General features: G+C 41.2%; 1 protein-coding gene across 7 annotated transcripts in view; it reads left to right on the top strand.

Annotated features, from left to right (window-relative positions):
• NR2C2 (nuclear receptor subfamily 2 group C member 2) overlaps positions 1-23733 on the top strand; it is a 128803-nt gene that overhangs the window by 66491 nt on the left and 38579 nt on the right. For all 7 annotated transcript variants that reach the window (XM_049863010.1, XM_049863009.1, XM_049863006.1 and 4 more), the window contains 3 exons: positions 7153-7263; positions 19819-20019; positions 21583-21685. In XM_049863010.1, the coding sequence (XP_049718967.1) occupies positions 7192-7263; positions 19819-20019; positions 21583-21685 (376 nt within the window). In that variant the 5' untranslated portion in view covers positions 7153-7191. The remainder of the gene's footprint in view (positions 1-7152; positions 7264-19818; positions 20020-21582; positions 21686-23733) is intronic.

The raw sequence follows: 23733 nt of genomic DNA, 5'->3' as shown, positions 1-23733 counted from the left end.
GGAAGTGCATTGTATGTATAGATGGCTTTTGGTAGAATAGACTTTTTTACTATGTTAAGTCTTCCTATCCATGAGCAAGGTATGTTTTTCCACTTATGTAGGTCCTTTTTAGTTTCTTGCACTAGTACTTTGTAGTTATCTCTGTATAGGTCTTTTACATCTTTGGTTAAGATTTATTCCTAAGTATTTTATCTTCTAGGGGGCTACTGTGAATGGTATTGATTTGGTGATTTCCTCTTCGATGTTCTTTTTGTTGATGTAGAAGAATCCAAATGATTTTTGTATGTTTATCTTATAACCTGAGACTCTGCCAAACTCTTCTATTAGTTTCAGTAGTTTTCTTGAGGATCGTTTAGGGTTTTCTGTGTATAAAATCATGTCATCTGCAAATGGAGATAATTTTACTTCCTCCATGCCAATCCGGATGCCCTTTATTTCTTTGTCTAGCCTAATTTCTCTGGCTAGGACCTCTAGCACAATGTCGAATAAGAGCGGTGATAAAGGGCATCCTTGTCTGGTTCCTGTTCTCAAGGAAAATGCTTTCAGGCTCTCTCCATTTAGGGTGATGTTGGCTGTTGGCTGTTGGCTTTGTATAGATGCCCTTTATTATGTTGAGGAATTTTCCTTCAATTCCTATTTTGCTGAGAGTTTTTATCATGAATGGGTGTTGGACTTTGTCAAATGCCTTTTCTGCATCAATTGATAAGATCATGTGGTTTTTCTCTTTTGTTTTATTTATATGGTGGATTACATTAATGGTTTTTCTAATATTAAACCAGCCTTGCATACCTGGTATAAATCCCACTTGGTCGTGGTGGATTATTTTTTTGATATGTTGTTGAATTCTATTGGCTAGAATTTTGTTGAGGATTTTTGCATCTATGTTCATGAGGGGTATAGGTCTGTGATTTTCTTTTTTTGTGGTGTCTTTACCTGGTTTTGGTATCAGGGATATGGTGGCTTCATAGAATGAGTTAGGTAGTATTCCATCATTTTCTATGCTTTGAAATACCTTTGGTAGTAGTGGTGTTAACTCTTCTCTGAAAGTTGGTAGAACTCTGCAGTGATGCCATCCGGGCCAGGGCTTTTTTTTTGTTGAGAGTTTTTTGATTACCTTTTCAATCTCTTTTTTTGTTATGGGTCTATTTAGTTGTTCTACTTCTGATTGTGTTAGTTTAGGTAGGTAGTGTTTTTCTAGGAATTCATCCATTTCTTCTAGGTTTGCAAATCTGTTAGACTGCAGTTTTTCATAATAATCTGATATGATTCTTTTAATTTCAGTTGGGTCTGTTGTGATGTGGCCCATCTCGTTTCTTATTCAGGTTATTTGTTTCCTTTCCTGTATTTCTTTAGTCAGTCTGGCCAATGGTTTATCTATTTTGTTAATTTTTTCAAAGAAGCAGCTTTTGGCTTTGTTAATTCTTTTAATTGTTTTTCTGTTCTCTAATTCATTTTTTTAATTCATTTAGTTCAGCTCTAATTTTTATTATTTGTTTTCTTCTGGTGCCTGATGGATTCTTTTGTTGCTCACTTTCTATTTGTTCAAGTCGTAGGGACAGTTCTCTCATTTTGGCTCTTTCTTCTTTACGTATGTGTGCATTTATTGTTATAAATTGACCGCTGAGCACTGCTTTTACTGTGTCCCAGAGGTTTTGATAGGAAGTGTTTTCATTCTCGTTGCATTCTTTGAATTTCTTTATTCCCTCCTTAATGTCTTCTATAACCCAGTCTTTTTTGAGCAGGGTATTGTTCAGTTTTCAAGTATTTGATTTCTTTTCCCTAATTTTTCTGCTCTTGTTTTCCACTTTTATGGCCTTGTGGTCTGAGAAGATGCTTTGTAATATTTCGATGTTTTGGATTCTGCAAAGGTTTGTTTTATGACCTAATATGTGGTCTATTCTAGAGAATGTTCCATGTGCGCTAGAAAGAAAAGTATACTTTGCAGCTGTTGGGTGGAGCGTTCTGTATAAGTCTAAGAGGTCAAGTTGGTTGATTGTAGCAATTAGGTCTTCCGTGTCTCTGTTGAGCTACTTACCGGAAGTCCTGTCCTTCTCCGAAAGTGGTGTGTTGAAGTCTCCTACTATAATTGTGGAGGTGTCTATCTCACTTTTCAGTTCTGTTAAAGTTTGTTTTATGTATCTTGCAGCCCTGTCACTGGGTGCATAAATATTTGATATGGTTATGTCTTCCTGGTTAATTGTCCCTTTAATCATTATGTAGTGTCTGTCCTTCTTTATGCTTTGTGGTGGATTTAACTTTAAAGTCTATTTTGTCAGAAATTAATATTGCTACTCCTGCTCTTTTTTGATTGTTGTTTGCTTGATATATTTTTTTCCATCCTTTGAGTTTTAGTTTGTTTGTGTCTCTAAGTCTAAGGTGTGTCTCTTGTAGGCAGCATACAGACGGATCGTGTTCTTTATCCAGTCTGAGACTCTCTGTGTCTTTATTGGTGCATTTAGTCCATTTACATTCAGTGTAATTATAGATAAATATAAAAGAAAAAATTTTTTCTTTTATGTGTTTAGTGCTGTCATTTTGATGTCTTTTTGTGTGTGTTGTTGACAATTTCATTTTTCCACTTACTTTTTTGTGCTGAGACGTTTTTCTTTGTAAATTGTGTTCCTCGTTTTCATAGTAGTTGACTTTATGTTTGCTGAGTCGTCATGTTTTTCTTGGTTTTTATCTTGAGTTACGGAGTTGTTATACCTCTGTGTGGTTACCTTAATATTTACCCCTATTTTTCTAAGTAAAAACCTAACTTGTATTGTCCTATATCACCTTGTTTCCCTCTCCGTATGGCAGTTCTATGCCTCCTGTATTTAGTCCCTCTTTTTGATTATTGTGATCTTTTACATATTGACTTCAATGATTCCCTGTTTTGAGTGTTTTTTTCTTTTTAAAGTTAATCTTAATTTGTTTTTGTGATTTCCCTATTTGAGCTGATACCAGGATATTCTGTTCTGTGACCTTGTGTTGTGCTGGTATCTGATAGTATTGATTTTCTGACCAATTTCCTTTAGTATTTCTTGTAGCTTTGGCTTGGTTTTTCCAAATTCTCTAAGCTTGTGTTTATTTGTAAATGTTTTAATTTCACCTTCATATTTGAGAGAGAGTTTTGCTGGATATATGATCTTTGGCTGGCAGTTTTTCTCCTTCAGTGCTCTATATGTCATCCCGTTGCCTTCTTGACTGCATGGTTTCTGCTGAGTAGTCTGAACTTATTCTTATTGATTTTCCTTTGTAGGAGACCTTTCTTTTATCCCTGGCTGCTTTTAAAATTTTCTCTTTATCTTTGGTTTTGGCAAGTTTGATGATAATATGTCTTGGTGATTTTCTTTTTGGATCAGTTCTTATATGGGGTTTGATGAGCATCTTGGATAGATATCCTTTCGTCTTTCATGATGTCAGGGAAGTTTTCTGCCAACAGATCTTCAGCTATTCTCTCTGTATTTTCTATTATCCCTCCCTGTTCTGGGGCTCCAATCACATGCAAGTTATTCTTCTTGATAGAATCCCACATGATTCTTAGGGTTTCTTCTTTTTTTTTTTTTTAATTCTTTTATCTGATTTTTTTCAGCTATATTCGTGTCAGTTCCCTTGTCCTCCATGTCCCCCACTCTGCATTCCAGTTCCTCGAGTCTGCTCCTCTGACTTCCTATTGAGTTGTCTAATTCTGTAATTTTACAGTTAATCTTTTGGATTTCTGAATGCTGTCTCTCTATGCAGCTTATTAATTTTTCCACTGTGTTCTTGAATAAACTTTTTGATTTCTTCCACTGCTTTATCAGTGTGTTCCTTGGCTTTTTCTGTAGATTGCCTTATTTCGTTTTTGAGGTCATCCCTGATGTCTTGAAGCATTCTGTAAATTAGTTTTTTATATTTTGCATCTGGCAATTCCAGGATTGTATCCTCATTTGGGAAAGATTTTGATTTTTTAGTTTGGGGAGTTGTAGAAGCAATCATGGTCTGCTGCTTTATGTGGTTTGATATGGACTGCTGTCTCCAAGCCATCTATAAGATATTGTAATGATTTATTTTGTATTTGCTCACTGAGTCTTATCTTGTTTTGTTTTCTTTCAATATACGTAGATGGGCTACTAGATTGCGCTGTCTTGATTTTTGTAGCCCTTGAATCACTTATGTCCTATTACCAGCTGGTTTGGGCTGTTGCCAGATATATAAGCCTAAGAGTGTGTTCACTATTCTTGAGTAGAATCTGATTTTGGGTCATCAAGTGTGTGGTGCAGACTGTCACCTATCCACCTAGAGGAGTAGTGGTGATAGTCGTGTGCACCAGATTCTGGTAGCAGCAGGGGGTCACACTCCAGAGGGGGCAGGATGCTGACAGGCTTCCCCCAAGTGCCAGTGAGGTAGGTGTGTCTCTTTTCCTAAAGCACTTTGGTGGGTGGGCTCTGCAGCTGTGCCTTAGGCACCCAATGCAAGTACTTCTACAGATTGGTAGGTGTCACCCTCCTTAGACCCCTAAGGCAGGAGGCTAGGTGGTCTGGGGGGAGCTTCAGCCCTCAGATCCCTGTTGTGGGTCAGTGAGGGCTCTGTTGAATATGCAGCGATATCAGACCTGGGAAACTTGTCATTCCAGTAATCAGCTAAAACAATTACAGTTAGATCCCTATCAGAATTGCCTTTGCATTATAATAGCCACCTTGTTCCCTGTAGGGATGAAAGCCCAAGACAGTGGATCTCACATGCTTGGCTGGAGCTGGTTCTGTATTTTTAGTCCAATTAGGGAAGGATTTTTGGTCCCTGGGTTTTTTGTAACTGCTTCTTTCAGGCCAGGAGAATGGGTTAGGAAAAGACAGAAAAAAAGAAAAAAAAAGAAAAACCACAGAGCACTTCACTCTCTGGCTCAGGAAATTCCAATGTTAATGAAGCCGTCTGGGAAGGGGAGGGGAGGGATCAGATAAATAGGAGAGAGTAGCACCCCGTAATATAGACAAAGTTACTTATCTTGTTTGGTGATGACTGTTTTATTTGAGATTCCCAAGGGGTGTGTAGCCTGTGTGTGTTGGCTGGGTTGAGATTGCCACTGAGTGAGGGTCAGGCCTGCTTCCTGTGCTTGTGCTGTCTCAGAAGCCTTGGTCAGTTCCTCTGCTCCCAGTCCAAAGCCCAGCGCCACGGTTCCCTGGCTGGGATGCCGCACTCCAGGCTCCAAAATCAGTTGCTGCCTCCCAGTGGCGTCTCCTCCAGTCAGCCACGTTGCTGCGCTGCCTGCGTGCGCTGGCTGGGCTTCCCCCGAGGTCATTTCTGGGGGCTAGGGCTGTGTCCCGTGTTTGCAGCATCTCAGGATGCCGTGCTCAGCTCCCCTGCATCCAGTCCAAAGCCCGGCGCCAAGGTTTTCTGACTGGGACGCTGGCTCCAGGCTCCGAAAGCAGTCGTTGTTTCCTCGTGGTTGTTCGTTCTCAGCCTCTGTCACTCAGGCCAACTCTTTAAATCTGTGTTTGATGGTCAGGGTTCATAGATTGTCATGTATGTGATCAATTCATTTGTTTTTCCGAGTCTTGGTTGCAAGAGGGATCCGAGGTAGCATCTATCTAGTCAGCCATCTTGGCCCCGCCTCTCTATAAAGTTTTTTTTTTTTTTGTGGTAAAAATATACATAACAGAACATATACCATCTCAATAATTTCTCCATGTACAATTCAGTAAGACTGATTATATAATATACTCTTAATCAAAGGAAAATACTGTGTCCACTTCAGGTGCCCAGGATACCACCCATAACCTTGAATCTTATCTTGTGTGATGGCTTTCCCCGTTCTCATCCCATTGGTGCTGAGATGTTGGCAAGTACTGATTCCAGCAGTTTTTGGTGTAATGTTGTTTCCGTTTGCCATCCCCTACAGGGTTGTCAGAGCCTTTCTTGTGGAAACTGTAATCTTAAAAGGAGTATTTTATAACAGGCTTTTAAGAGTGAGAAAATTCACAGGCGAGGTCAGCACAACTGGACTAAACCAAAAGCAAAGAAGTTTCCTGAATAAACAATGCTTCGAAGGCCAGTGTAGCAGGGGCGGGGGCTTGGGGACCATGGTTTCAGGGGATATCTAAGTCAATGGGCATAATAAAATCTATTAAGAAAACATTAGCATCCCACTTTGGAGAGTGGCGTCTGGGGCCTTAAACACTAGCAAGCGATCATCTAAGATGCATCAATTGGTCTCAACCCACCTGGAGCAAAGGAGAATGAAGAACACCAAGGACACAAGGTAATTATGAGCCTTAGAGACAGAAAGGGCCACATAAACCAGAGACCACATCAGCCTGAGACCAGAAGAACTAGATGGTGCCTGGTTACAACCGATGACTGCCCTGACAGGGAACACAACAGAGAACCCCTGAGGGAACAGGAGAGCAGTGGGATGTAGACCCCAAATTCTCATAAAAAGACCAGACTTAATGGTCTGACTGAGCCTAGAAGGACCCCAGTGGTCATGGCCCGCAGACCTTCTGTTGGGCCAGGACAAGAACCATTCCCAAAACCAACTCTTCAGATAGGGATTGGACTGGACAATGGGATGGAGAGGGATGCTGGTGAGGAGTGAGCTTCTTGGATCAGGTGGACAGTTGAGACTACGTTGGCATCTCCTGTCTGGAGGGGAGATGAGAGGAAAGAGAGGTTTAGAAGCTGGCGGAATGGACACAAAAAGAGAGAGTGGAGGGAGAGAGCGGGCTGCCTCATTAGGTGGAGAGCAGTTGGGAGTATGTAGCAAGGTGTACATAAGTTTTTGTGTGAGAGACTGACTTGATTTGTAAACTTTCACTTAAAGCACAATAAAAATTTTTTTTTTAAGTGAGAAAATTCAAAGATCATCTCTAAAGGTATTTTATTAGCTTCTTCTGATTACCTTAATAAAGTAATTAAGGTTGTACAGAGCAGAACTGAAAATTCCTACATGGTTTTTTTCCTCTAATTTCCAACATTAGAAATGGCTATTTTAAGATTGTGTTTTCTCAGGGCCATCTGGTAGCAATATCTCATTGATTCCTTTTTTGTCCCAGATCCATACTCTAGAACTACAAGGGTTTATACTCAAGGCCACAGCAGTGGAAGCAAGAGGCGTGGTCCTTAGGACTGTGGCCACCACTGGACATCTTTCTGAGCCCCATTATGATCCAGCCTACTTCTCCCCTACAGGTACCACGTGCTCAGACTTCTCGTTCGGAATCTCCAGGGATGACCAGCCCCTCCCCGCGCATCCAGATAATCTCCACTGACTCTGCAGTAGCCTCTCCTCAGCGCATTCAGGTACCCACACTTGTTCCCACTTGGTTCTGGCCACCTGCCTAAGAGCGACCCTGCTTTCCCAAATCCTTTCCAAAACCCAGCCTGCCTAAAGGTTTCACTAAGGATTTGTGCCTCTTGGGCATCAAGTACAGAACTTCATTCTTTAAAAAATAAAAAAAAATTTTAAGGGTTTACATTCATTTGATTAAGTTACTTTTAAAGCAAAAGTTCAAACTATAAAAGTTGGGGATGAAGTACCATTTTATTACTATCCTAGTAGTTAAGAGCAAGAGCCCCCACTATAAAGTCAAATCCAGCGCCCTTACTTCATAGCTTTTTTGACCTTGGGCATATATTTTTGGAGAACACTGTTAACATATTGCTACTTTATTCTTCCAGAGATAGGCTCTGCATACACACTTAAAAGCACATATATAAATACACAGATGGTATTTTTACATGAGTGTTGGCATTCTGTGCATAGTTACGCTCTCTTTTTCTTAACAATCTCTTAAAGATGTTTCTACATTGTACAAATAGAGCTGCCTCTTTTTCTTGAGTAGCTGCTTCGTAGATAATGAGAGTACTGTATATTATACTGTGTGTTTTGTTTTAGTTTTAATTTCATTGTAATAAAGTATATAGCAAAAAAATTTAACCACTGTCCATTTTCAAAAGTTTGTTCCCAAGTGAAAACTCAGTAATCTTTTAGCTATAACTCCCATTACCCCCTCCCCTAGCCCCTGGTAACCACTAATAATCTTGTACAATTGCCTGTTCTAGATATTTCATGTAAGTGGGATCATACAATATTTGTCCTTTTGTGTCTGGATTATTTCATTCAGCATAGTGTTTTCAGGGTTCATCCGTGTCATAGTATGTCTCAGAATTTCATTTCTCTTCTTGACTAAATAATATTCCATCGTATACATATACCACATTTTCTTTATCCATTCATCTGTTGATGGACACTTGGATTGTTTCCACCTCTTGGCTACTGTGAATAATGTTGTAGTGAATATTGGTGTACAAGTAACTGTTTGAGTTCCTGCTTTCAAGTATTTTATAAATGGAATATTTTATAAAAGTTCAAGCTAATTGATTGTGCTGTTCAGATCAGCTATATCCTCACTGATTTTCTGCTTGCTTGATCTAGCGGTTACTGAGGGATTGTTGAAGTCTCTAACTTTAATAGTTGATTTGTCTATTTCTCTTTGCGGTTCTATCAGATTTTACCTCACATATTTGATGCTCTGTTGCTAGGTGCATACATGTTTACAATTGTTATATCTTCTTGAAGAATTGACCTCTTTATCCTTATGTAGGAAACCCTGGTGGCGTAGTGGTTAAGAGCTATGGCTGCTAACCAAAAGGTTGGCAGTTCAAATCCACCAGGCACTCCTTAGAAACTCTCTGGGGCAGTTCTCCTCTGTCCTGTGCGGTCACTATGAGTTGGAATCAGCTCGACAGCAGTGGGTTTTTTTTTTCATCCTTATGTAGTACACCTCTATATCTCTGATAATTTTCCTTGTTCTGAAGCCTGCCTTTTCTGAAATTAATATAATTACTCCAGCTTTCTTTTGATTAGTGTTAGCATACTATATCTTTCCTTATCCTTTTACTTTTATCAGTGTCTCTGTAGTTAAAGTGGGCTTCTTTTAGACAACATATAGTTGGGTCTTCATTTTTTTAATCTACTCTGACAATCTCTGTTTTTTAATTGTTGTATGTAAACCATTCGGAAACCCTGGTGGCATAGTGGTTAAGTGCTGTGGCTGCTAACCAAAAGTTCAGCAGTTCGAATCCAACAGGCGCTCCTTGGAAACTCTATAGGGCAGCTCTACTCTGTCCTATAGGGTCGCTATGAGTTGGAATTGACTCGGCGGCAGTAGGTTTGGGTTTGGGGTACACCAGTCACATTTAAAGTGATTATTGATGTATTTAGATTAATATCAATTATGTGTATAACTGTTTTCTATTCATTGCCAGAGGCTTCTTTTTCTGCCTTCTCTGGTTTTGATTGAGCAGTTTTTCCTCTCGTAGCCTATCAAATACACTTAAAAGATTTTTTTTTTTCATGATTGCCCTAGAGCTTAAAATATCCTTTTTAAACTAATCTAGGTCCATCTTCAAATAACACTATTCCATTTCATGTGTAGTACAGGTATCTCATAACAGAATATTCCCTTTTCCTCGCTCTCAACCCTTGTGATATTGCTATCAGTCATTTCACTTATCTATGTGTCATAATCACCTAATAAGTTACTATTATTAATTTAAACAGTTAATTTTAGATCAAATAAGAATAAGAAAAGTAAAAGATTTTATTCTCCCTTCTTTTTTTTATTTCTTCTCTGAAGCTCTTCCCTTGTTTCTGAGCTATATTGTTTTCTTTCTTCCCTGAAGAAGATCTTTTACCATCTCTTACAGGGAAAGTCTGCTGTGATAAAGTCCCTTAGTTTTGTTTGTCTGAGAAAATCTGTATTACTCCTTCACTTTTGAAGGATAATTTCACTCAATATGGAATTCCGAGTTGATGGAGTTTTCTTTCAACGTTTTAAATATTCCACTTCACTTTCTTCTTGCTTGTATGATTTCTGATGAGAAGTCTGCTTATGATTCTTATCCTTACTTCTTTGTTAGTAAGGTGTCCCTTCCCGTTCCTGTGGCTTCCTCTCAAGATTTTCTCTTTGTCTTTGATTTTCTACAGTTTGACTATGATGTGCCCAGATGTAGTTTTGTTCAGCTTTTTATTCTTCTTGGTGTTCTCTCAGCTTCCTGGATCTGTGGTTTGGTGTCTGTAATTAATTTTGGGAAGTTCTCAGCTATTCTCATTTCAAATGTATCTTCTTCATCCTATCTTTCTTCTCTTTCTGTTATTCCAGTTATCTGTGTGTTACCTCTTTTAAAATCGTCCCATAGGTCTTGGACATTCTGTTCTGGCTTTGCTTTTTTCACTCTTTGCATTTCAGTTAAAGCAGTTTCTACTGACCTATCTTTTAAGCTTACTGATACTTTCCTTGCCTATGTCCAGTCTACTGGTGAGCCCATCAAAGACATTCTTCACTCCTGAAGTCTTCTTAAAGCCAAACAGTAGTTTAGCTTAACTAGTAAAGAATGTCTGCCTTTAGCATCGTGCTCTTTTAAGATCTATCTATATGGGATCGAATTGACAATAGCAACTCAGAATATTAGATAGGAAACTTAGGGGTCAACGAGTTTGTGTTAATGGAGGAGGAACAACTCAGAAAAGGAAGATGAGAATGATTGTACAACTCGAAGAATGTAATCAGTGTCGCTGAATTGTGCACGTATAAATTGTTGAATTGATATGTTCTGCTATATGTATATTCTTAACAAAAACAAATTATTTTTTAAAAAGCATTCTTCATCTCTTATAGTGTGTTTGATTTCTAGCATTTCCTTTTGATATTCTCAGCTTATATTACTCATCTGTTTTTGCATGTTGTCTACTTTTTCCATTAGAGCCCTTAATACATTAGTCAAACTTATTTTAAACTCCCTATTTGATATCTGACTTTGGTTCTGATCTTCGCTTTGCCTTTGCTTTGCTTTTGTCAGGCTATGCTTTTTCTTGCCATCTGGCATGCCTTGTAATTTTTTGTTGAAGGCCAGACATTATCAGTTGTATCAGGTAATAGGAGCTACAGTAAATAGCCCTCAAATGTGAGGATTCATTTTTATCTGGTTAGGAGTTGGGTTGTATTTAATGTTTGTTGTAGCATTGGTATTAGTCTTCAGGTTCCTCTAGCATCCTTATTGTTGTCTCTCTTATCTTTGGGCTTCCTCACCTATTCCTCCTTGGATCGTCTGTGTCTTGCCACTCTTTCAGCTGTAATCCGCTTTATTATACTGGAGCCCCTGTTGGTGTGCTGGTAAGGTGTGGGGTAGGGAAAGCATTCTAAAATCTTACGATTAAATTTCAGTATTTCAGTGGGCCTGTGTCCCTGAGCTATGATTTTCACAGGTGTTTCTTAGTTCCCCCAATACCCCTTTAGATGAGACAAGAAGGGTAAAAAGATCTTTTTTTTTAATTTGAAGCACTTTCCCTCAATCTCTCACTGAAAATCCTTGAGTGTATTTAGAAGACACCTTTTTTTCTCCCTAATTTTATATTGTCTGTGTTTTCTAATTTCTTCCACTGTTTTTTTTCCAATTTTATTTATCTGTTTTTTCTTTGATTTTTTTTTTTTTTAATTATGCTTTAGGTGAAGGTTTACACAGCAAATTAGTTTTCCATTCATTAGTTTATACACAAATTGTTTCATGACATTGATTGTACCCTACAATGTGTCAGCACTCTCCCTGTTACTACCCTGAGTTCCCCGTTTCCATTCATCCAGTTTTCCTGCACCTTCTTGCTTTGTCATCTTTGATTTTGGGCAGATGTTACCTTTTTGGTCTCATAGGAGTGGTTGTTCTAAGGAGCACTTTCCTCATGGGTGTTAATCGTTTATTTTATAGGCCCGTTTATAGTTTGGAAACCCTGTTGGCATAGTGGTTAAGAGCTGTGGCTGCCAACCAAAAGATCAGCAGTTCGAATCCACCAGGCACTCCTTGGAAACCCTATGGAGCAGTTCAGCTCATTGCTGTCACCGTGAGTTGGAATCAACCTGACAGCAATGGGTTTGGTTGAGTTTGGTTTATAATTTGGCCAGAAGGTGATCTCCTGGAATAACTTCATTTCCAAGTTAAGCGTGTCTAAGGGCCATAGTCTCAGGTTCCTCCAGTCTGTCTCGGACCAGTAAATCTGGCTTAGAAGATACTTTTTAAAGTTATTCAGGGAAGAAAACTTTGACACATATTTTATCTACCTGAACTTTTTAGAGATTGACTTGGTTGGGCTAAATGTTCATATGAGTTAAATTTATGTATGAAAAGAAGGTTTATTTACCTTTTTTGTTAAGTCAGAAAAATTTTAAATGGACTTTATTTTACCTTTTTTTTTTTGAAATGTTGTGGTTTAAGTGAAAGTTTACAGATCAAGTCAGTCTCTCATACAAAAATTTATATACAGCTTGTATATACTCCTAGTTGCTCTCCCCGCTAATGAGACAGCACACTCCTTCCCTCCACTCTGTATTGCCTTGTCCGTTCAGCCAGCTTCTGACCCCCTCTGCCCTCTCATCTCCTCTCTAGACAGGAGCTGCCCACATAGCCTCGTGAGTCTATTTGATCTAAGAAGCTCACTCTTAACCAGTATCATTTTCTTTCCCACGGTTCAGTCCAATCCCTGTCTGAAGAGTTGGCTTTGGGAATGGTTCCTGTCTTGAGCTAACAGAAGGTCTGGTCAGGGTCCTTGTAGTCTCAGTCAGACCATTAAGTCTGGTCTTTTTATGAGAATTTGAGGTCTGCATCCCACTGCTCTCCTGCTCCCTCGGGAATTCTCTGTTGTATTCCTTGCCAGGGCAGTCATCAGTTGTAGCCGGACACCATCTAGTTCTTCTGGTCTCAGGCTGATGTGGTCTCTGGTAAATGTGGCCCTTTTTGTCTCCTGGCTCATAATTACCTTGTGTATTTGGTGTTCTTCATTCTCCTTTGCTCCAGGTGGGTTGAGACCCATTGATGCATCTTAGATGGCCGCCTGCTAATGTTTAAGACCCCAGAAACCACTCTCCAAAGTGGGATGCTAATGTTTTCTTAATAGATTTTATTATGCCAGTTGACTTAGATGTCCCCTGAAACCATGGTCCCCAAGCCCTTGCCCCTGCTATGCTGGCCTTTGAAGTTTTCAGTTTATTCAGGAAACTGCTTTGCTTTGGTTTGGTCCAGTTGTGCTGACCTCTCCTGTATGTGTGTTCTCTTTCTCTTCACCTAAATAGTTCTTATCTACTATCTAATTAGTGAAAACCCCTCTCCCTCGCTCCCTCCCCACTCTCGTAACCATCAAAGAATATTTTCTTCTCTGTTTAAACTTTTTTTCAAGTTCTTATAATAGTGGCCTGTACAATATTTGTCCTTTTGCAGCCGACTAATTTCACTCAGCATAATGCCTTCCAGATTCCTCCATGTTATGAAATGTTTCACGGATTCGTTGTTGTTCTTTATCAATGCGTAGTATTCCATTGTGTGAATATACCATAATTTATTTAACCATTCATCCATTGATGGGCACCTTCGTTGCTTCCATCTTTTTGCTATTGTAAACAGTGCTGCAGTGAACATGGGTGTGCATACATCTGTTCATGTTAAGGCTCTCACTTCTCTAGGATATATTCCAAGGAGTGGGATTGCTGGATCGTATGGTAGTTCTATTTCTAGTTTTTTAAGGAAGCGCCCAATCGATTTCCAAAGTGGTTGTACCATTTTACATTCCCACTACCAATGTATAAGTGTTCCAGTCTCTCCACAGCCTCTCCAACATTGATTATTTTGTGTGTTTTGGATTAATGCCAGCCTCGTTGGAGTGAGATGGAATCTCACTGTAGTTTTGATTTGCATTTTTCTAATTTTTTTAATGATCGTGAGCATTTCCTCATGTATCTGTTAGCTACTTGAATGTCTTCTTTAGTGAAGTGACTGTTCATATCCTTTGCCCATTTTTTAATTGGGTTATTTGTCTTTTTGTAGCTGAGCTTTTGTAGTATCCTGTAGAGTTTAGAGATCAGATGCTTACCGGAAATGTCATAGCTGAAAACTTTTTCCCAGTCTGTAGGTAGTCTTTTTACTCTTTCAGTGAAGTCTTTGGATGAGCATAGGTGTTTGATTTTTAGGAGCTCCCAGTTATCTAGTTTCTCTTCTGCATTGTTAGTAATGTTTTATATACTGTTTACGCCATGTATTAGGACTCCTAGCATTGTCCCTATTTTTTTCTTCGATAATCTTTATTGTTTTAGAGTTTATATTTAGGTCTTTGATCCATTTTGAGTTAGTTTTTGAGCATGGTGTGAGGTATGGGTCTTATTTCATTTTTTTGCAGACGGGTATCCAGTTATGCCAGCACCATTTGTTAAAGAGACTACCTTTCCCCCATTTAACTGACTTTGGGCCTTTGTCAAATATCAGCTGCTCATATGTGGATTGTTTTACCTTTTTAAAATTTTTTTTAATTTAATCACTCTTGCTATTGTCCTTTGGTATGCTGTCCATATTCTCTAATATACCCTGACCTGAAACAAGAGTGTAACAATCTGAGAAGTAGTGCATATTATAGTGTAAGAAATCTGAAGTTGTATTTTGGGGCGGGGGGGGGGTGGGGGGATCCTGAGTAGCTTCCTGTTAGAGTGAAATTCAAGCTCCCAACTAGAGCCTAAGCAAGGGCCTGCAGGGCTGGCACGCCTCCCTCTCTCGACTCTTGGGCCACGTTTTGTTGTCCATTGCACTGTGAGCAGTTCAAGGAAGTCCCTCCTCTAGGGGCTTTTCATATGCTAGAACGTTCCCCTTTTTTGGAACATGCTTTTCCATCAACCTTTATCTGCCTTTTCCTCAGCTTTGAATTTTGGCTTAAATGCCACCTTGTGCCTTGCCTGACTTCTCTTTGTAAAGTTAAGTGCCTGTGTTATTCCCTCTTAAGCTCATTTGATCTTTTCCTTTATAACATATCATAATTTTAAGTTGGTTACTACTATATTTACTTGTGTATTGCGTATGTCTTCCACTAAACTAAAAGCTTCATGAGGGTGGAGCTATCTCCATATGCCCATTGTCTAGCACACTGCCTGGTACAAAGTAGACAGTAAATGTTTGAGGAATGAATGAAAGAGTGAGCGAAATGCAGTCGGAAAGTCTTGACTTTCTGGATGGCAGAAATATGATGAGATAAAAGGGTAAAGACAGAACTCCCTAAGTGAGGAGAGAAGCTTAGAGGGAGGAAATGCTTTTCCTCAGATCTTGTTACATTCTGGGCTGTTTACCAAGTACGTTCACACACATAATAGCCTTTTACTCTCCCAGTAATTCTGTTTTATAGATACGTAATTGGGGGCTCAGAGGCCTTATGTACCTGGTCTAAGTTGGTGCAGCTGGGAAACAGTAGAGCAAGCATCCCATTCGTGTCTCTCTAGCTGCAAAGGCCTGTCTCAGGGAGCACAAGCTCAGATGTTTATAGGGCAAGGCAGCAATGAAGGAGGTGGGCAAGGGGAGAATTCAGGGGAACCAGAGAGCCCATGCCTCATCTAACGTCGCGTCCACCACCCTACCCAGCTCCCACCAGTGTGTACCATGGGGGAATTTGGGCCCCAGATGGCCAGGGCTTCTAGTTATCAAGAGAAATGTAAATCTGATTTTTATGGAAAATACTCTTAATTTTACATGTTGGCAACCAACTTTTTTAAAAATTTTAAACTTTGATTATAGAAGTCAAAAGTTATCCAGTGGCTGGTTTGGGCCCGTAGGCTGTCAGTTTACAGGCTTTCCTTTGCGATAGAAATAATGAGAGCACAGCTTGGCTGGACCAGAGAGCTGACAACGTGGAGGAGAGTGATGGAGAGAATGTTTACATGTTGGAGCTGAAGGCCTTTTGTGTTAGAGCTAGAGAGGGCCCTGGATTGGTAGAGGGCAGTCAGTTCTGCTAGAATATGACATATGCATTCCTGAAAATTCCCATGGTGTGCAGGAGTCAGCAGTAAAACCACAGAGCTAATGGGCAAAATGGGGCGTCTTAGGCTGGGTTCTCTAAAGAAATAAAACCAGTAAAGCGTATAAATACATAGATTTACATCAAGAAAACAGGTCACGTCCCAAGTCTGTGGATCAGAATAGAGGCCTGTCCCAATTCACGGAGCTGCAGAAGCTGGTAAACCCAAGATTGGCAGGTTGGAGAACAGGGCTCTCGCTCACAGGCTGTGAAAGTCAAGGAACCCAAAGTCGGCAGGCAAGACCACAAGGTTTCTCCTGATTCATGTAGCTGCGGGGGCTGGTGAGCCCAAGACGGGCAGGTCAGGGAACAGGACTCTTGCTCACAGGCTCCCAAGATCGACGCCACTAGTTCAAGTCCCAAGAACCAGAGGTCAGACAAGAGGATCCAGAACAAGCCAAAAACCTTGGCAAGATGAACAGGAAGGAAGTAGGTGGCAGAGGGTGGAGAGAGGAAGGCTGAGGGGTTGGTGAACCGCCACAGGCCCCACCTCTGCCAGTACCAGTCAGCTGATTCCATCATGGGGATGATCACATATCAGATTTCAACAGGAAAGCGATCATGACATTGTACTGCCAAAACACTGAGAATCATCACCCAGCCAAGTTGACACACAATCTTAACCATCACATGGGTTTAGTAGCATAATCCTCAAAGACTTTGCCAGTGATGCATTAAAAGTCAGATATAAACCAAATAAAAACTTGCACAGTTTTACACATGTAAAATGGCTAAGAAAGATATAAATACTACCGTATATATGATACTGTACCTTGAAAAGGACCTGAAGTTGACTCATGGAAGAAGGATTGCAGCTTGGGTGTTATTGTGAAGTGGTGGAAGAACAGTTTTCTAGAATCAGTGAAAGTTTTAACACCAGATTGATGGAACTGAGGTGGCTGGTAAATGTTTGATGTGTGTGTGTTTTGTGTATTCTTACACAACTCGATTCAGGTGGGTGTTTTTTTTTTTTTGCCTTCACCTAGTGTTTCTGGGTTTAGTGTTTCTCATGAAGAAGTTGTGCATAAACAAACACAAGATTTCCAGTATGTTCACATTGTCACCTAGCACATCAATTGCGTTGGATCAAATTTGCCTTTTCAAAGCAAGCATTTTAGCAGCACTGACTATAGCCAGGCTGTGGAGGCCTTAAAATTGACACAAAAATAAGAAATCCCTTCTTACCTTGCTCCCCTACCCCTGCTGTGTTATTTTTGGCAGGCAAGGAGTATGAACAATTGTTCCAAGTAGATGAAGTTTGCCTCTCCTCCACAGGCGGTATAAACATTAGTGAGTTTTGGGTACCTACTCTCAATTTGACATTTTTTCATCTCATTAAACAGGAGCCCACCTGCTAGTGTTTATTAGCAAGGTCTCTGCCTAATGGAGTCACTGGTGGCGTAGTGGTTCAGTGCTACGGCTGCTAACCAAAAAGTCAACAGTTCGAAACCGCCATGCATTCCTTGGAAACTCTGTGGGGCAGTTCTGCTCTGTGCTATAGGGCCACTATGAGTCGGAATCAACTTGATGGCAGTGGGTATGGTTCTTTGGTTTTCTGCCCAATGATCACCCTTGGATTCCAGTAGGGTATTACGGGGATTTTTTTTCCCCATGGAGGAGATTTCTCTAAATGGAGAGTACAGATATCTTGGGAGGGGAGAATAAACAAACAAAATAACAAAAGAAAATTGTCATTCATTGAGTCTTTGGGGGGAAAAAAAGACAAGGCTGATCAGAGCTTTGGAATATGTGTTATGCACAGTCACCAAGACCTTCTGTCCCTGTCTAGACATAACCAACTCTTACCTTCCACCACCTACCTGGGCCCCATACCTTCCATGCTTCTGCCAAGAGCACTGGGAAGGAGCACAAGAGGAGATGACATGCCTTATCTCTGAACATGCCACGTGTGGTGGAATTACTAGCCTCACCATGGTTTTAGTTAGTAATTGAAGACCCCTCTCGATTACATACTATTTCGTTTCTTAACAGGGAAAACAGCTTAGAAAGGAAATAAGATTTGGTAGACAAAAAAGAAATCAAACATTTGACTTTCAGATCTCAGGTTATGAGGACCTTCTGGAGGCCATCTTACTTACCTCCCACCCAAGGCAGGAGTCCCTTCTATGGCAGCTGAGAAATGTGTGTCACCCAACCTGTGTCTGAGATCTTTCAGTTGAGGATTGGGTAGGAAAGCTTTTTAAAAGTGAATTCTTTTCACAAGGTTTTCTGTATCATGTTTTACTTTTCCAGGGGACTCTGGCTATGTCATGGGTTGAAACAATGAGAGATATTTCCTTTCCTTCTCTCTAAGTCTGTTCTTTTTCAGCCTTAAAGATCTTTGGTCCTTCAGTTGGAAATGGTGACATACTAGGATTTTTATCCAGCTATTAGCGAAGAATTTATTCTTGTGTCTTACGTTGCTCCTCTCCTGTTCTTTCTCATCTTGCTCTTGCTGGGCTCCCAGCTTCAACACACTTGGCCATGGCTTCCTGTCTTACTTCATTCAGGTGTTTGCCCGAATGTCACTCCCTCAGAGAAATTTTTCTTTCCACCGTTGCCCCCTTGCCTCCTTCCCCGTGTCATACTCCGTTCACTTATTCTGCTTCACCTTTCCCCATGGCACTTACACTGACTGATACTCTGTCATGTCTTTATTCACAGCCTGTTTTCCCTGCTTGAAGGTTAGTTTCAGGAAGGCAGGACCTTTATTTGTTCATGTCCCTGTCTCTAGTACCTAGAACAGTGCTTGACAGAGTGGACACTCAACAAATATTTGTTAAATGATTGAATCTTTTCTTTCCTTATGTCATTAAAAAAAAACTAACATTGTCTGGTTTCCAGACTGGAGAGTTGACAGAGCTATTGTATCAGACTCTGTGAGTTTGTTGTCTGAACCTTGGAATTCCGTTTCATAAAGGAAGAGTCTGTCAAGGGGTGGTGCAGATGCCACACCTGCCGTTAAATGTGTTATGCTGTACAAAACTGAACCCAAATTCTAGCCAGAAGTGCAGCACATCTCCCTTTGCCCATATCCTAGCAACAACAGACCCGAGTCCCATTTGCAGTGGGGACCTGCTGGTGTCCTGAGGGAGAGGTGGGTAGTGCTCCAAGCTAGGGGCACGTGGACTGGGAAAGGGGCAGGACAGGGATTAGAACAGTTTCAAAGAATTTCATAAGTGGGTATAAGAAAGGGCGCTTGTGCTGTAGCGACGGTTTTTATTGCAGCCAGTGCAGTTAGCCAACAACTCTGGGAGGAGGTAGGCTCTGACAGCTGTGGCTTCTGAAAAGTGGGGGCCCTTGACGTTTCAGAGTAAGGAGTTCTCCAGAGTCAGCATGCACTGCCTTCAGTGTATCCCACAAGCTTTTACTTTCTTCTCTCCATGTGCCCAGCCCTCTGCTGGCCCTGAGTCACACGTGGTCTCTGCCTTAAAGACCTCAGAATCTAGAAATGGGAGTGAGTTGGGTGGGTGGTAGAAGCAGGGTCAATCAATGGTGAGTCGAGTATGTGTCAGGAAGGGACTCCCTGCATTCCATCAGCCCAAGCCAAGATTATTTACAGGACCTTCCCTTCAGAAATGGCCCATCTTTAAAGTGGTCATTCCCAATTTTTTTGTTTGCCCATGTTATTTTATTATGCTAGGTCAAGGATATTATTCTTTTTTAAGTTAAACCTATCATTTATTGTTTATTACTTATTGCCTTCATTTCATAAAAGAAAGGCATTTTAATTCTAAAAATAGCAGGAAAGGTATAATCCTAGAATAAAACTAGCCTTCTGAAAATTAGTTTCTGAAGAATTCACTACTGTGTTTTGTTTTGTTTTTTTTTTTTCATTTCACCATGGACTGGTGAAACGGCATCTTGGACCACACTGGCTCAGGGACTGGTGTTTGGCAACCACCGCTTCTGAGCACCACCTACATGTGCACAAGGTGCACGGTGTTCCTTGAGGGCAGCCTCCATGTTGTGTCTTGTAGATTGTGACAGACCAGCAGACAGGACAGAAGATCCAGATAGTCACTGCAGTGGACGCCTCCGGATCCCCCAAACAGCAGTTCATCCTAACCAGCCCAGATGGAGCTGGAACTGGGAAGGTGATCCTGGCTTCACCGGAGACATCCAGCGCCAAGCAGCTCATATTCACCACCTCTGACAATCTCGTCCCTGGCAGGATCCAGGTAAGGCCTGCTGAACAGTCATTCATTTCAGCACTTCTGCTTCTGAACTTGTTCCTGACTCTTAAACTTTTGCCTTGGAGGCCAAATCTATCCCTAGAAGGCCCTTTGGGGACCTGAAAACATGGCAAGTTTTCTGCTTTGGCCAAAGTTAAAAAAAAAAAAAGAAAGAAACAGCAAATGAGTGGCAAGACCCAAAGGGCAGCCAGGTACAGTGCTCAGAGGGGATGGAGTTTGAGACAGGAAAAATCAGTAGCCCCCAGGAGACTGGCCATTAGCAAGCTGGCACGGAGGGCACTAGAGAATTTTTTCCTATCTAAGGCCACGTGGTGGCCACAGCAGGACGACCTCTGCCTTGTCCAGATTGTCAAACCTGGTCCCTATGTCCTGCCCATCCTTACTCCTGTGAGCTGCTAGCTCTGGTTCCCTCAGCTCTCGCCTCCATCTATGCCCTGGTTCTCCCTACTCTGGCAGGGAGGAGTGAGGTCAGGGACAGGGCATAGGAAGGAGAAGCACAAGGAGCATTGGGTTGAAGGGAAGCAGGAGTGTTGCTCAGCATAAGGTGGGGAAGCGTAAATTTCCTAACTTAGAGAATAGATACTTGAGGCTAGGGTCCCATGTTTAGTCAGGGTTAAGGTACTTTCTTTGGGACTTTCCACTATGAAGAAATTTAAGGAAGGAAAGAATTTTTTCCTTCTGATAGAGCTGGGCTTTCAGAACGGTATTTTTGAGACACCTTACACTGCAGGTAGTAAATAGTGTCTCCTCCTTCCTTTCCGAGAGTACATTCTAACCATCTGAAATCAGAATTCCTCCTTTCTTATTTCAAGTACTCCTCGTTTGTGAAAGGATGGCTGTAGATTTTATTGCATATTTCACAAGAGGTGATTCTACGTAATGTTTTCTGTATATGTTCCCACTATACATAAAGTCATTTTAAGGCTTATCATTGGCTCAAATTCAGATATATTTTAATAACAACTGTTTTTTCCCCTGTTTTATATTGATACAGTTTTCTCTGAGATGAGTAGCACTATTTGTCACCTAGACAGTTGGTACAAATGAAGAGGAAATAGCAGATTTCAGAGACTACATACCTTTTCTAGTCCTCTCATCTCCAACTGGCTCAGTGAGAAACCTGGTTATTTAATTAGGTAATAGAGCTTGTCTACTGGCTGTTTCTCTGGCAAATCCACCTCTTTGCATACTCCCATGTTTAATGGGAATAGAGAGGCTGCCAGAAGGACCATAAATACTGCATGTTGGAGCATCTGTATGTGGTTGCCCACATGGCTCCAGTCCTGGGTGGCTGAGGTAGCCAGATACAAGAACGTAGATGAGTGGAGACCCTCCCTGACTCTGGAAAATAACCTGCTGAACGGGCCCAGTCGGTGAGCAGCAGGACCGTTTCGGATATCAGGTCATGTTGTGGGTGGAATTTTCCCAGTTGTTCTGCCCAGAGTTCCTCCTTAAAAACTGAGGATTAGGAATTTACAGTTAAACATTACTTTGCTCAGTGATCTGGTTTTTAATCAACACCTTGCTTATTTCCTGATTTCTTCTCAGATCGTCACGGATTCTGCTTCTGTCGAGCGTTTGCTGGGGAAGGCCGACGTCCAGCGGCCCCAGGTGGTAGAGTACTGTGTGGTCTGTGGAGACAAAGCCTCTGGTGAGTAACCCAGGAGTGCTGGGTGCGTATCTTGAACAAAGTCATGAACCGGATTGGGGGTGGGGCTGGGACAGTAGCTAACAAAGAGAAAGCATTTTCTGTAGGTTCCAAAATGTGAAGTCTGCTTTTCTTATTGGAGTAGTAATGTAAATAAACATACCAGTATGTCAGGTTATTAAGATCCAAAGGAAATGTCAAGAAACTAGTCTGTGATTTGTGAATGTTGGTTAAATGTCTAACATACAGTTGTTATGTACATACCACTAATTCAGTTAATACTTGCACAGTGCTTTGATATTTCACAAGATGTGCTATTTGTATAATCCTCCTTCGTCCTAACTTACCTACTTATATCATCTTCTCACTATAACCCAGTCTGATACACTACTGTAATAGAGGAGGAGGGAGCATGTGGTTCTGGCTGAGTCCCAGGGTGAGGAGATTGGCCTCACAGACAGCCACACCTGTGAGCTGTGGTGTTTGAGTGTGTGCATGTTAGGTAAAGCAGGGGAAGGGCATTCCAGCTAGTGAAGTAAAGGCCCAGAGAGTTTTTTGTCCACGTCCATGGTGTCTCTGGTAAAGAGCTCATGGGCTTCTGTGGTTAAGATGTGGTATAAAGAGACTGGAGATGTCTGACCCAAAAGTTCAGACTTTGGCCTGCTAGAACTGCGAAGCCATAGATGGTAAGAGAGACAGGCAGGGAGGAATGGAGAAGTATTTGATGAGGGCAAAGTTCAAGTGATTTCCATGGACATAGGCCTGCATTCTGTGATGACTGCTTGGTTCCATTTTACTCTTTAGTCATGAAACTCACAGGAGCTTAGGAGACATTGTGATTCTGGCTGAAAAAAACAAGAGACTGGACCATGTTTCTTAGGAGGACAGCCCCAGGCAAGCATCTGCAGCACATCAGGAGCTCCAGCTTCCCCTACGAGCTAGTGACACCATTTGCTCTGTCACTGTTGCCCTGCCTCTGCTCCCACCCCTTGTCCTGGTAAACCAACCATCCCTACCCCTCCTCTGAGGCCCTTACCTACTTCACCTGCTTCAAGGAGACAGTGGTGCCTCTGGTCCTAATCGCCCTTTTGTACAGCCTCTCTAGCAATTTGTTGTGCTGTCTTTTAAATGATTCTTTGCAAATCTGTCTTTCCCTACCAGACTGAGAAAGACCATGTCTTATCCATCCATCTCTATGTTCCCATCTTCTCACACAGCAAGGAGGAGGCATTTAGCAAATTTGAACAAATGAATGAAGCGTGAACATAACAGAGGCTATAGAATCTGCTTGGTTTTTCCCACTTATCAGTCTTCTTCTGTACTAAAAGAAAAGGCCTAGCACAGGCTTTCCCATGCTGTTGTCTCAAGATATTAGAGGTCACTCTAAGGGATAGAAAGCACGAGGAAATAGACTGCAAGGAAGGAAAAAACAATGTATACAAAAGTAATTTTAGCAAGAGTATTTTTATTTCTTTTTTTTTTTTCACAAAAGCTTATTCTTAACTGTACAGCAGGCCCCAAGACAACACTTCATTCTAACTGTAGGTGGCAGTAGTATTACAGCAGGGAATCTAGATGTTTAAATAGGAATGGAATCAAGGGTCACCATCGCCTCAGTCGCAAAGAACAGCTTATTTTTTGCCCTATTCTAAATTTCACCCGTGGCCAGGGGGCCCTTCCGTGTAGCCTTTGCTTTTAATTCAAGTTTCTTCTGCTTTTCTTCTTATTTCTTCTTGAAAGCTTTATCTTCCTCATCTGTTTCCTTGGCCTGCTTCTTGATATGTTTCAGAGGCTTCTTTTTGCCACCTTCTTGGCCAGACATGGTGCCTGCCATCCCTTCCCTAGACCCTGCCACCAGGAGCGGGCAAGACTAATCTTAAAAACACAAAATTGAAATCCTCCGAATGTGCACTCTGGTTCCCCACGCTAGAGCTTAGCACAGTCGGGCCCTCTCTGTTGTTCTTAGGTGCCATCAAGTTGGTCTGACTCAACAGCGCCCCTGAATGAAACACTACCTGGTTCTGCCCCATCCTCACAATCGTTGCTGTGCT

Source organism: Elephas maximus, chromosome 20 (genome assembly GCF_024166365.1).
Source record: "Elephas maximus indicus isolate mEleMax1 chromosome 20, mEleMax1 primary haplotype, whole genome shotgun sequence".
Classification (NCBI taxonomy): Eukaryota; Metazoa; Chordata; class Mammalia; order Proboscidea; family Elephantidae; genus Elephas; species Elephas maximus.
This window is presented reverse-complemented; position numbering and strand designations above follow the sequence as displayed.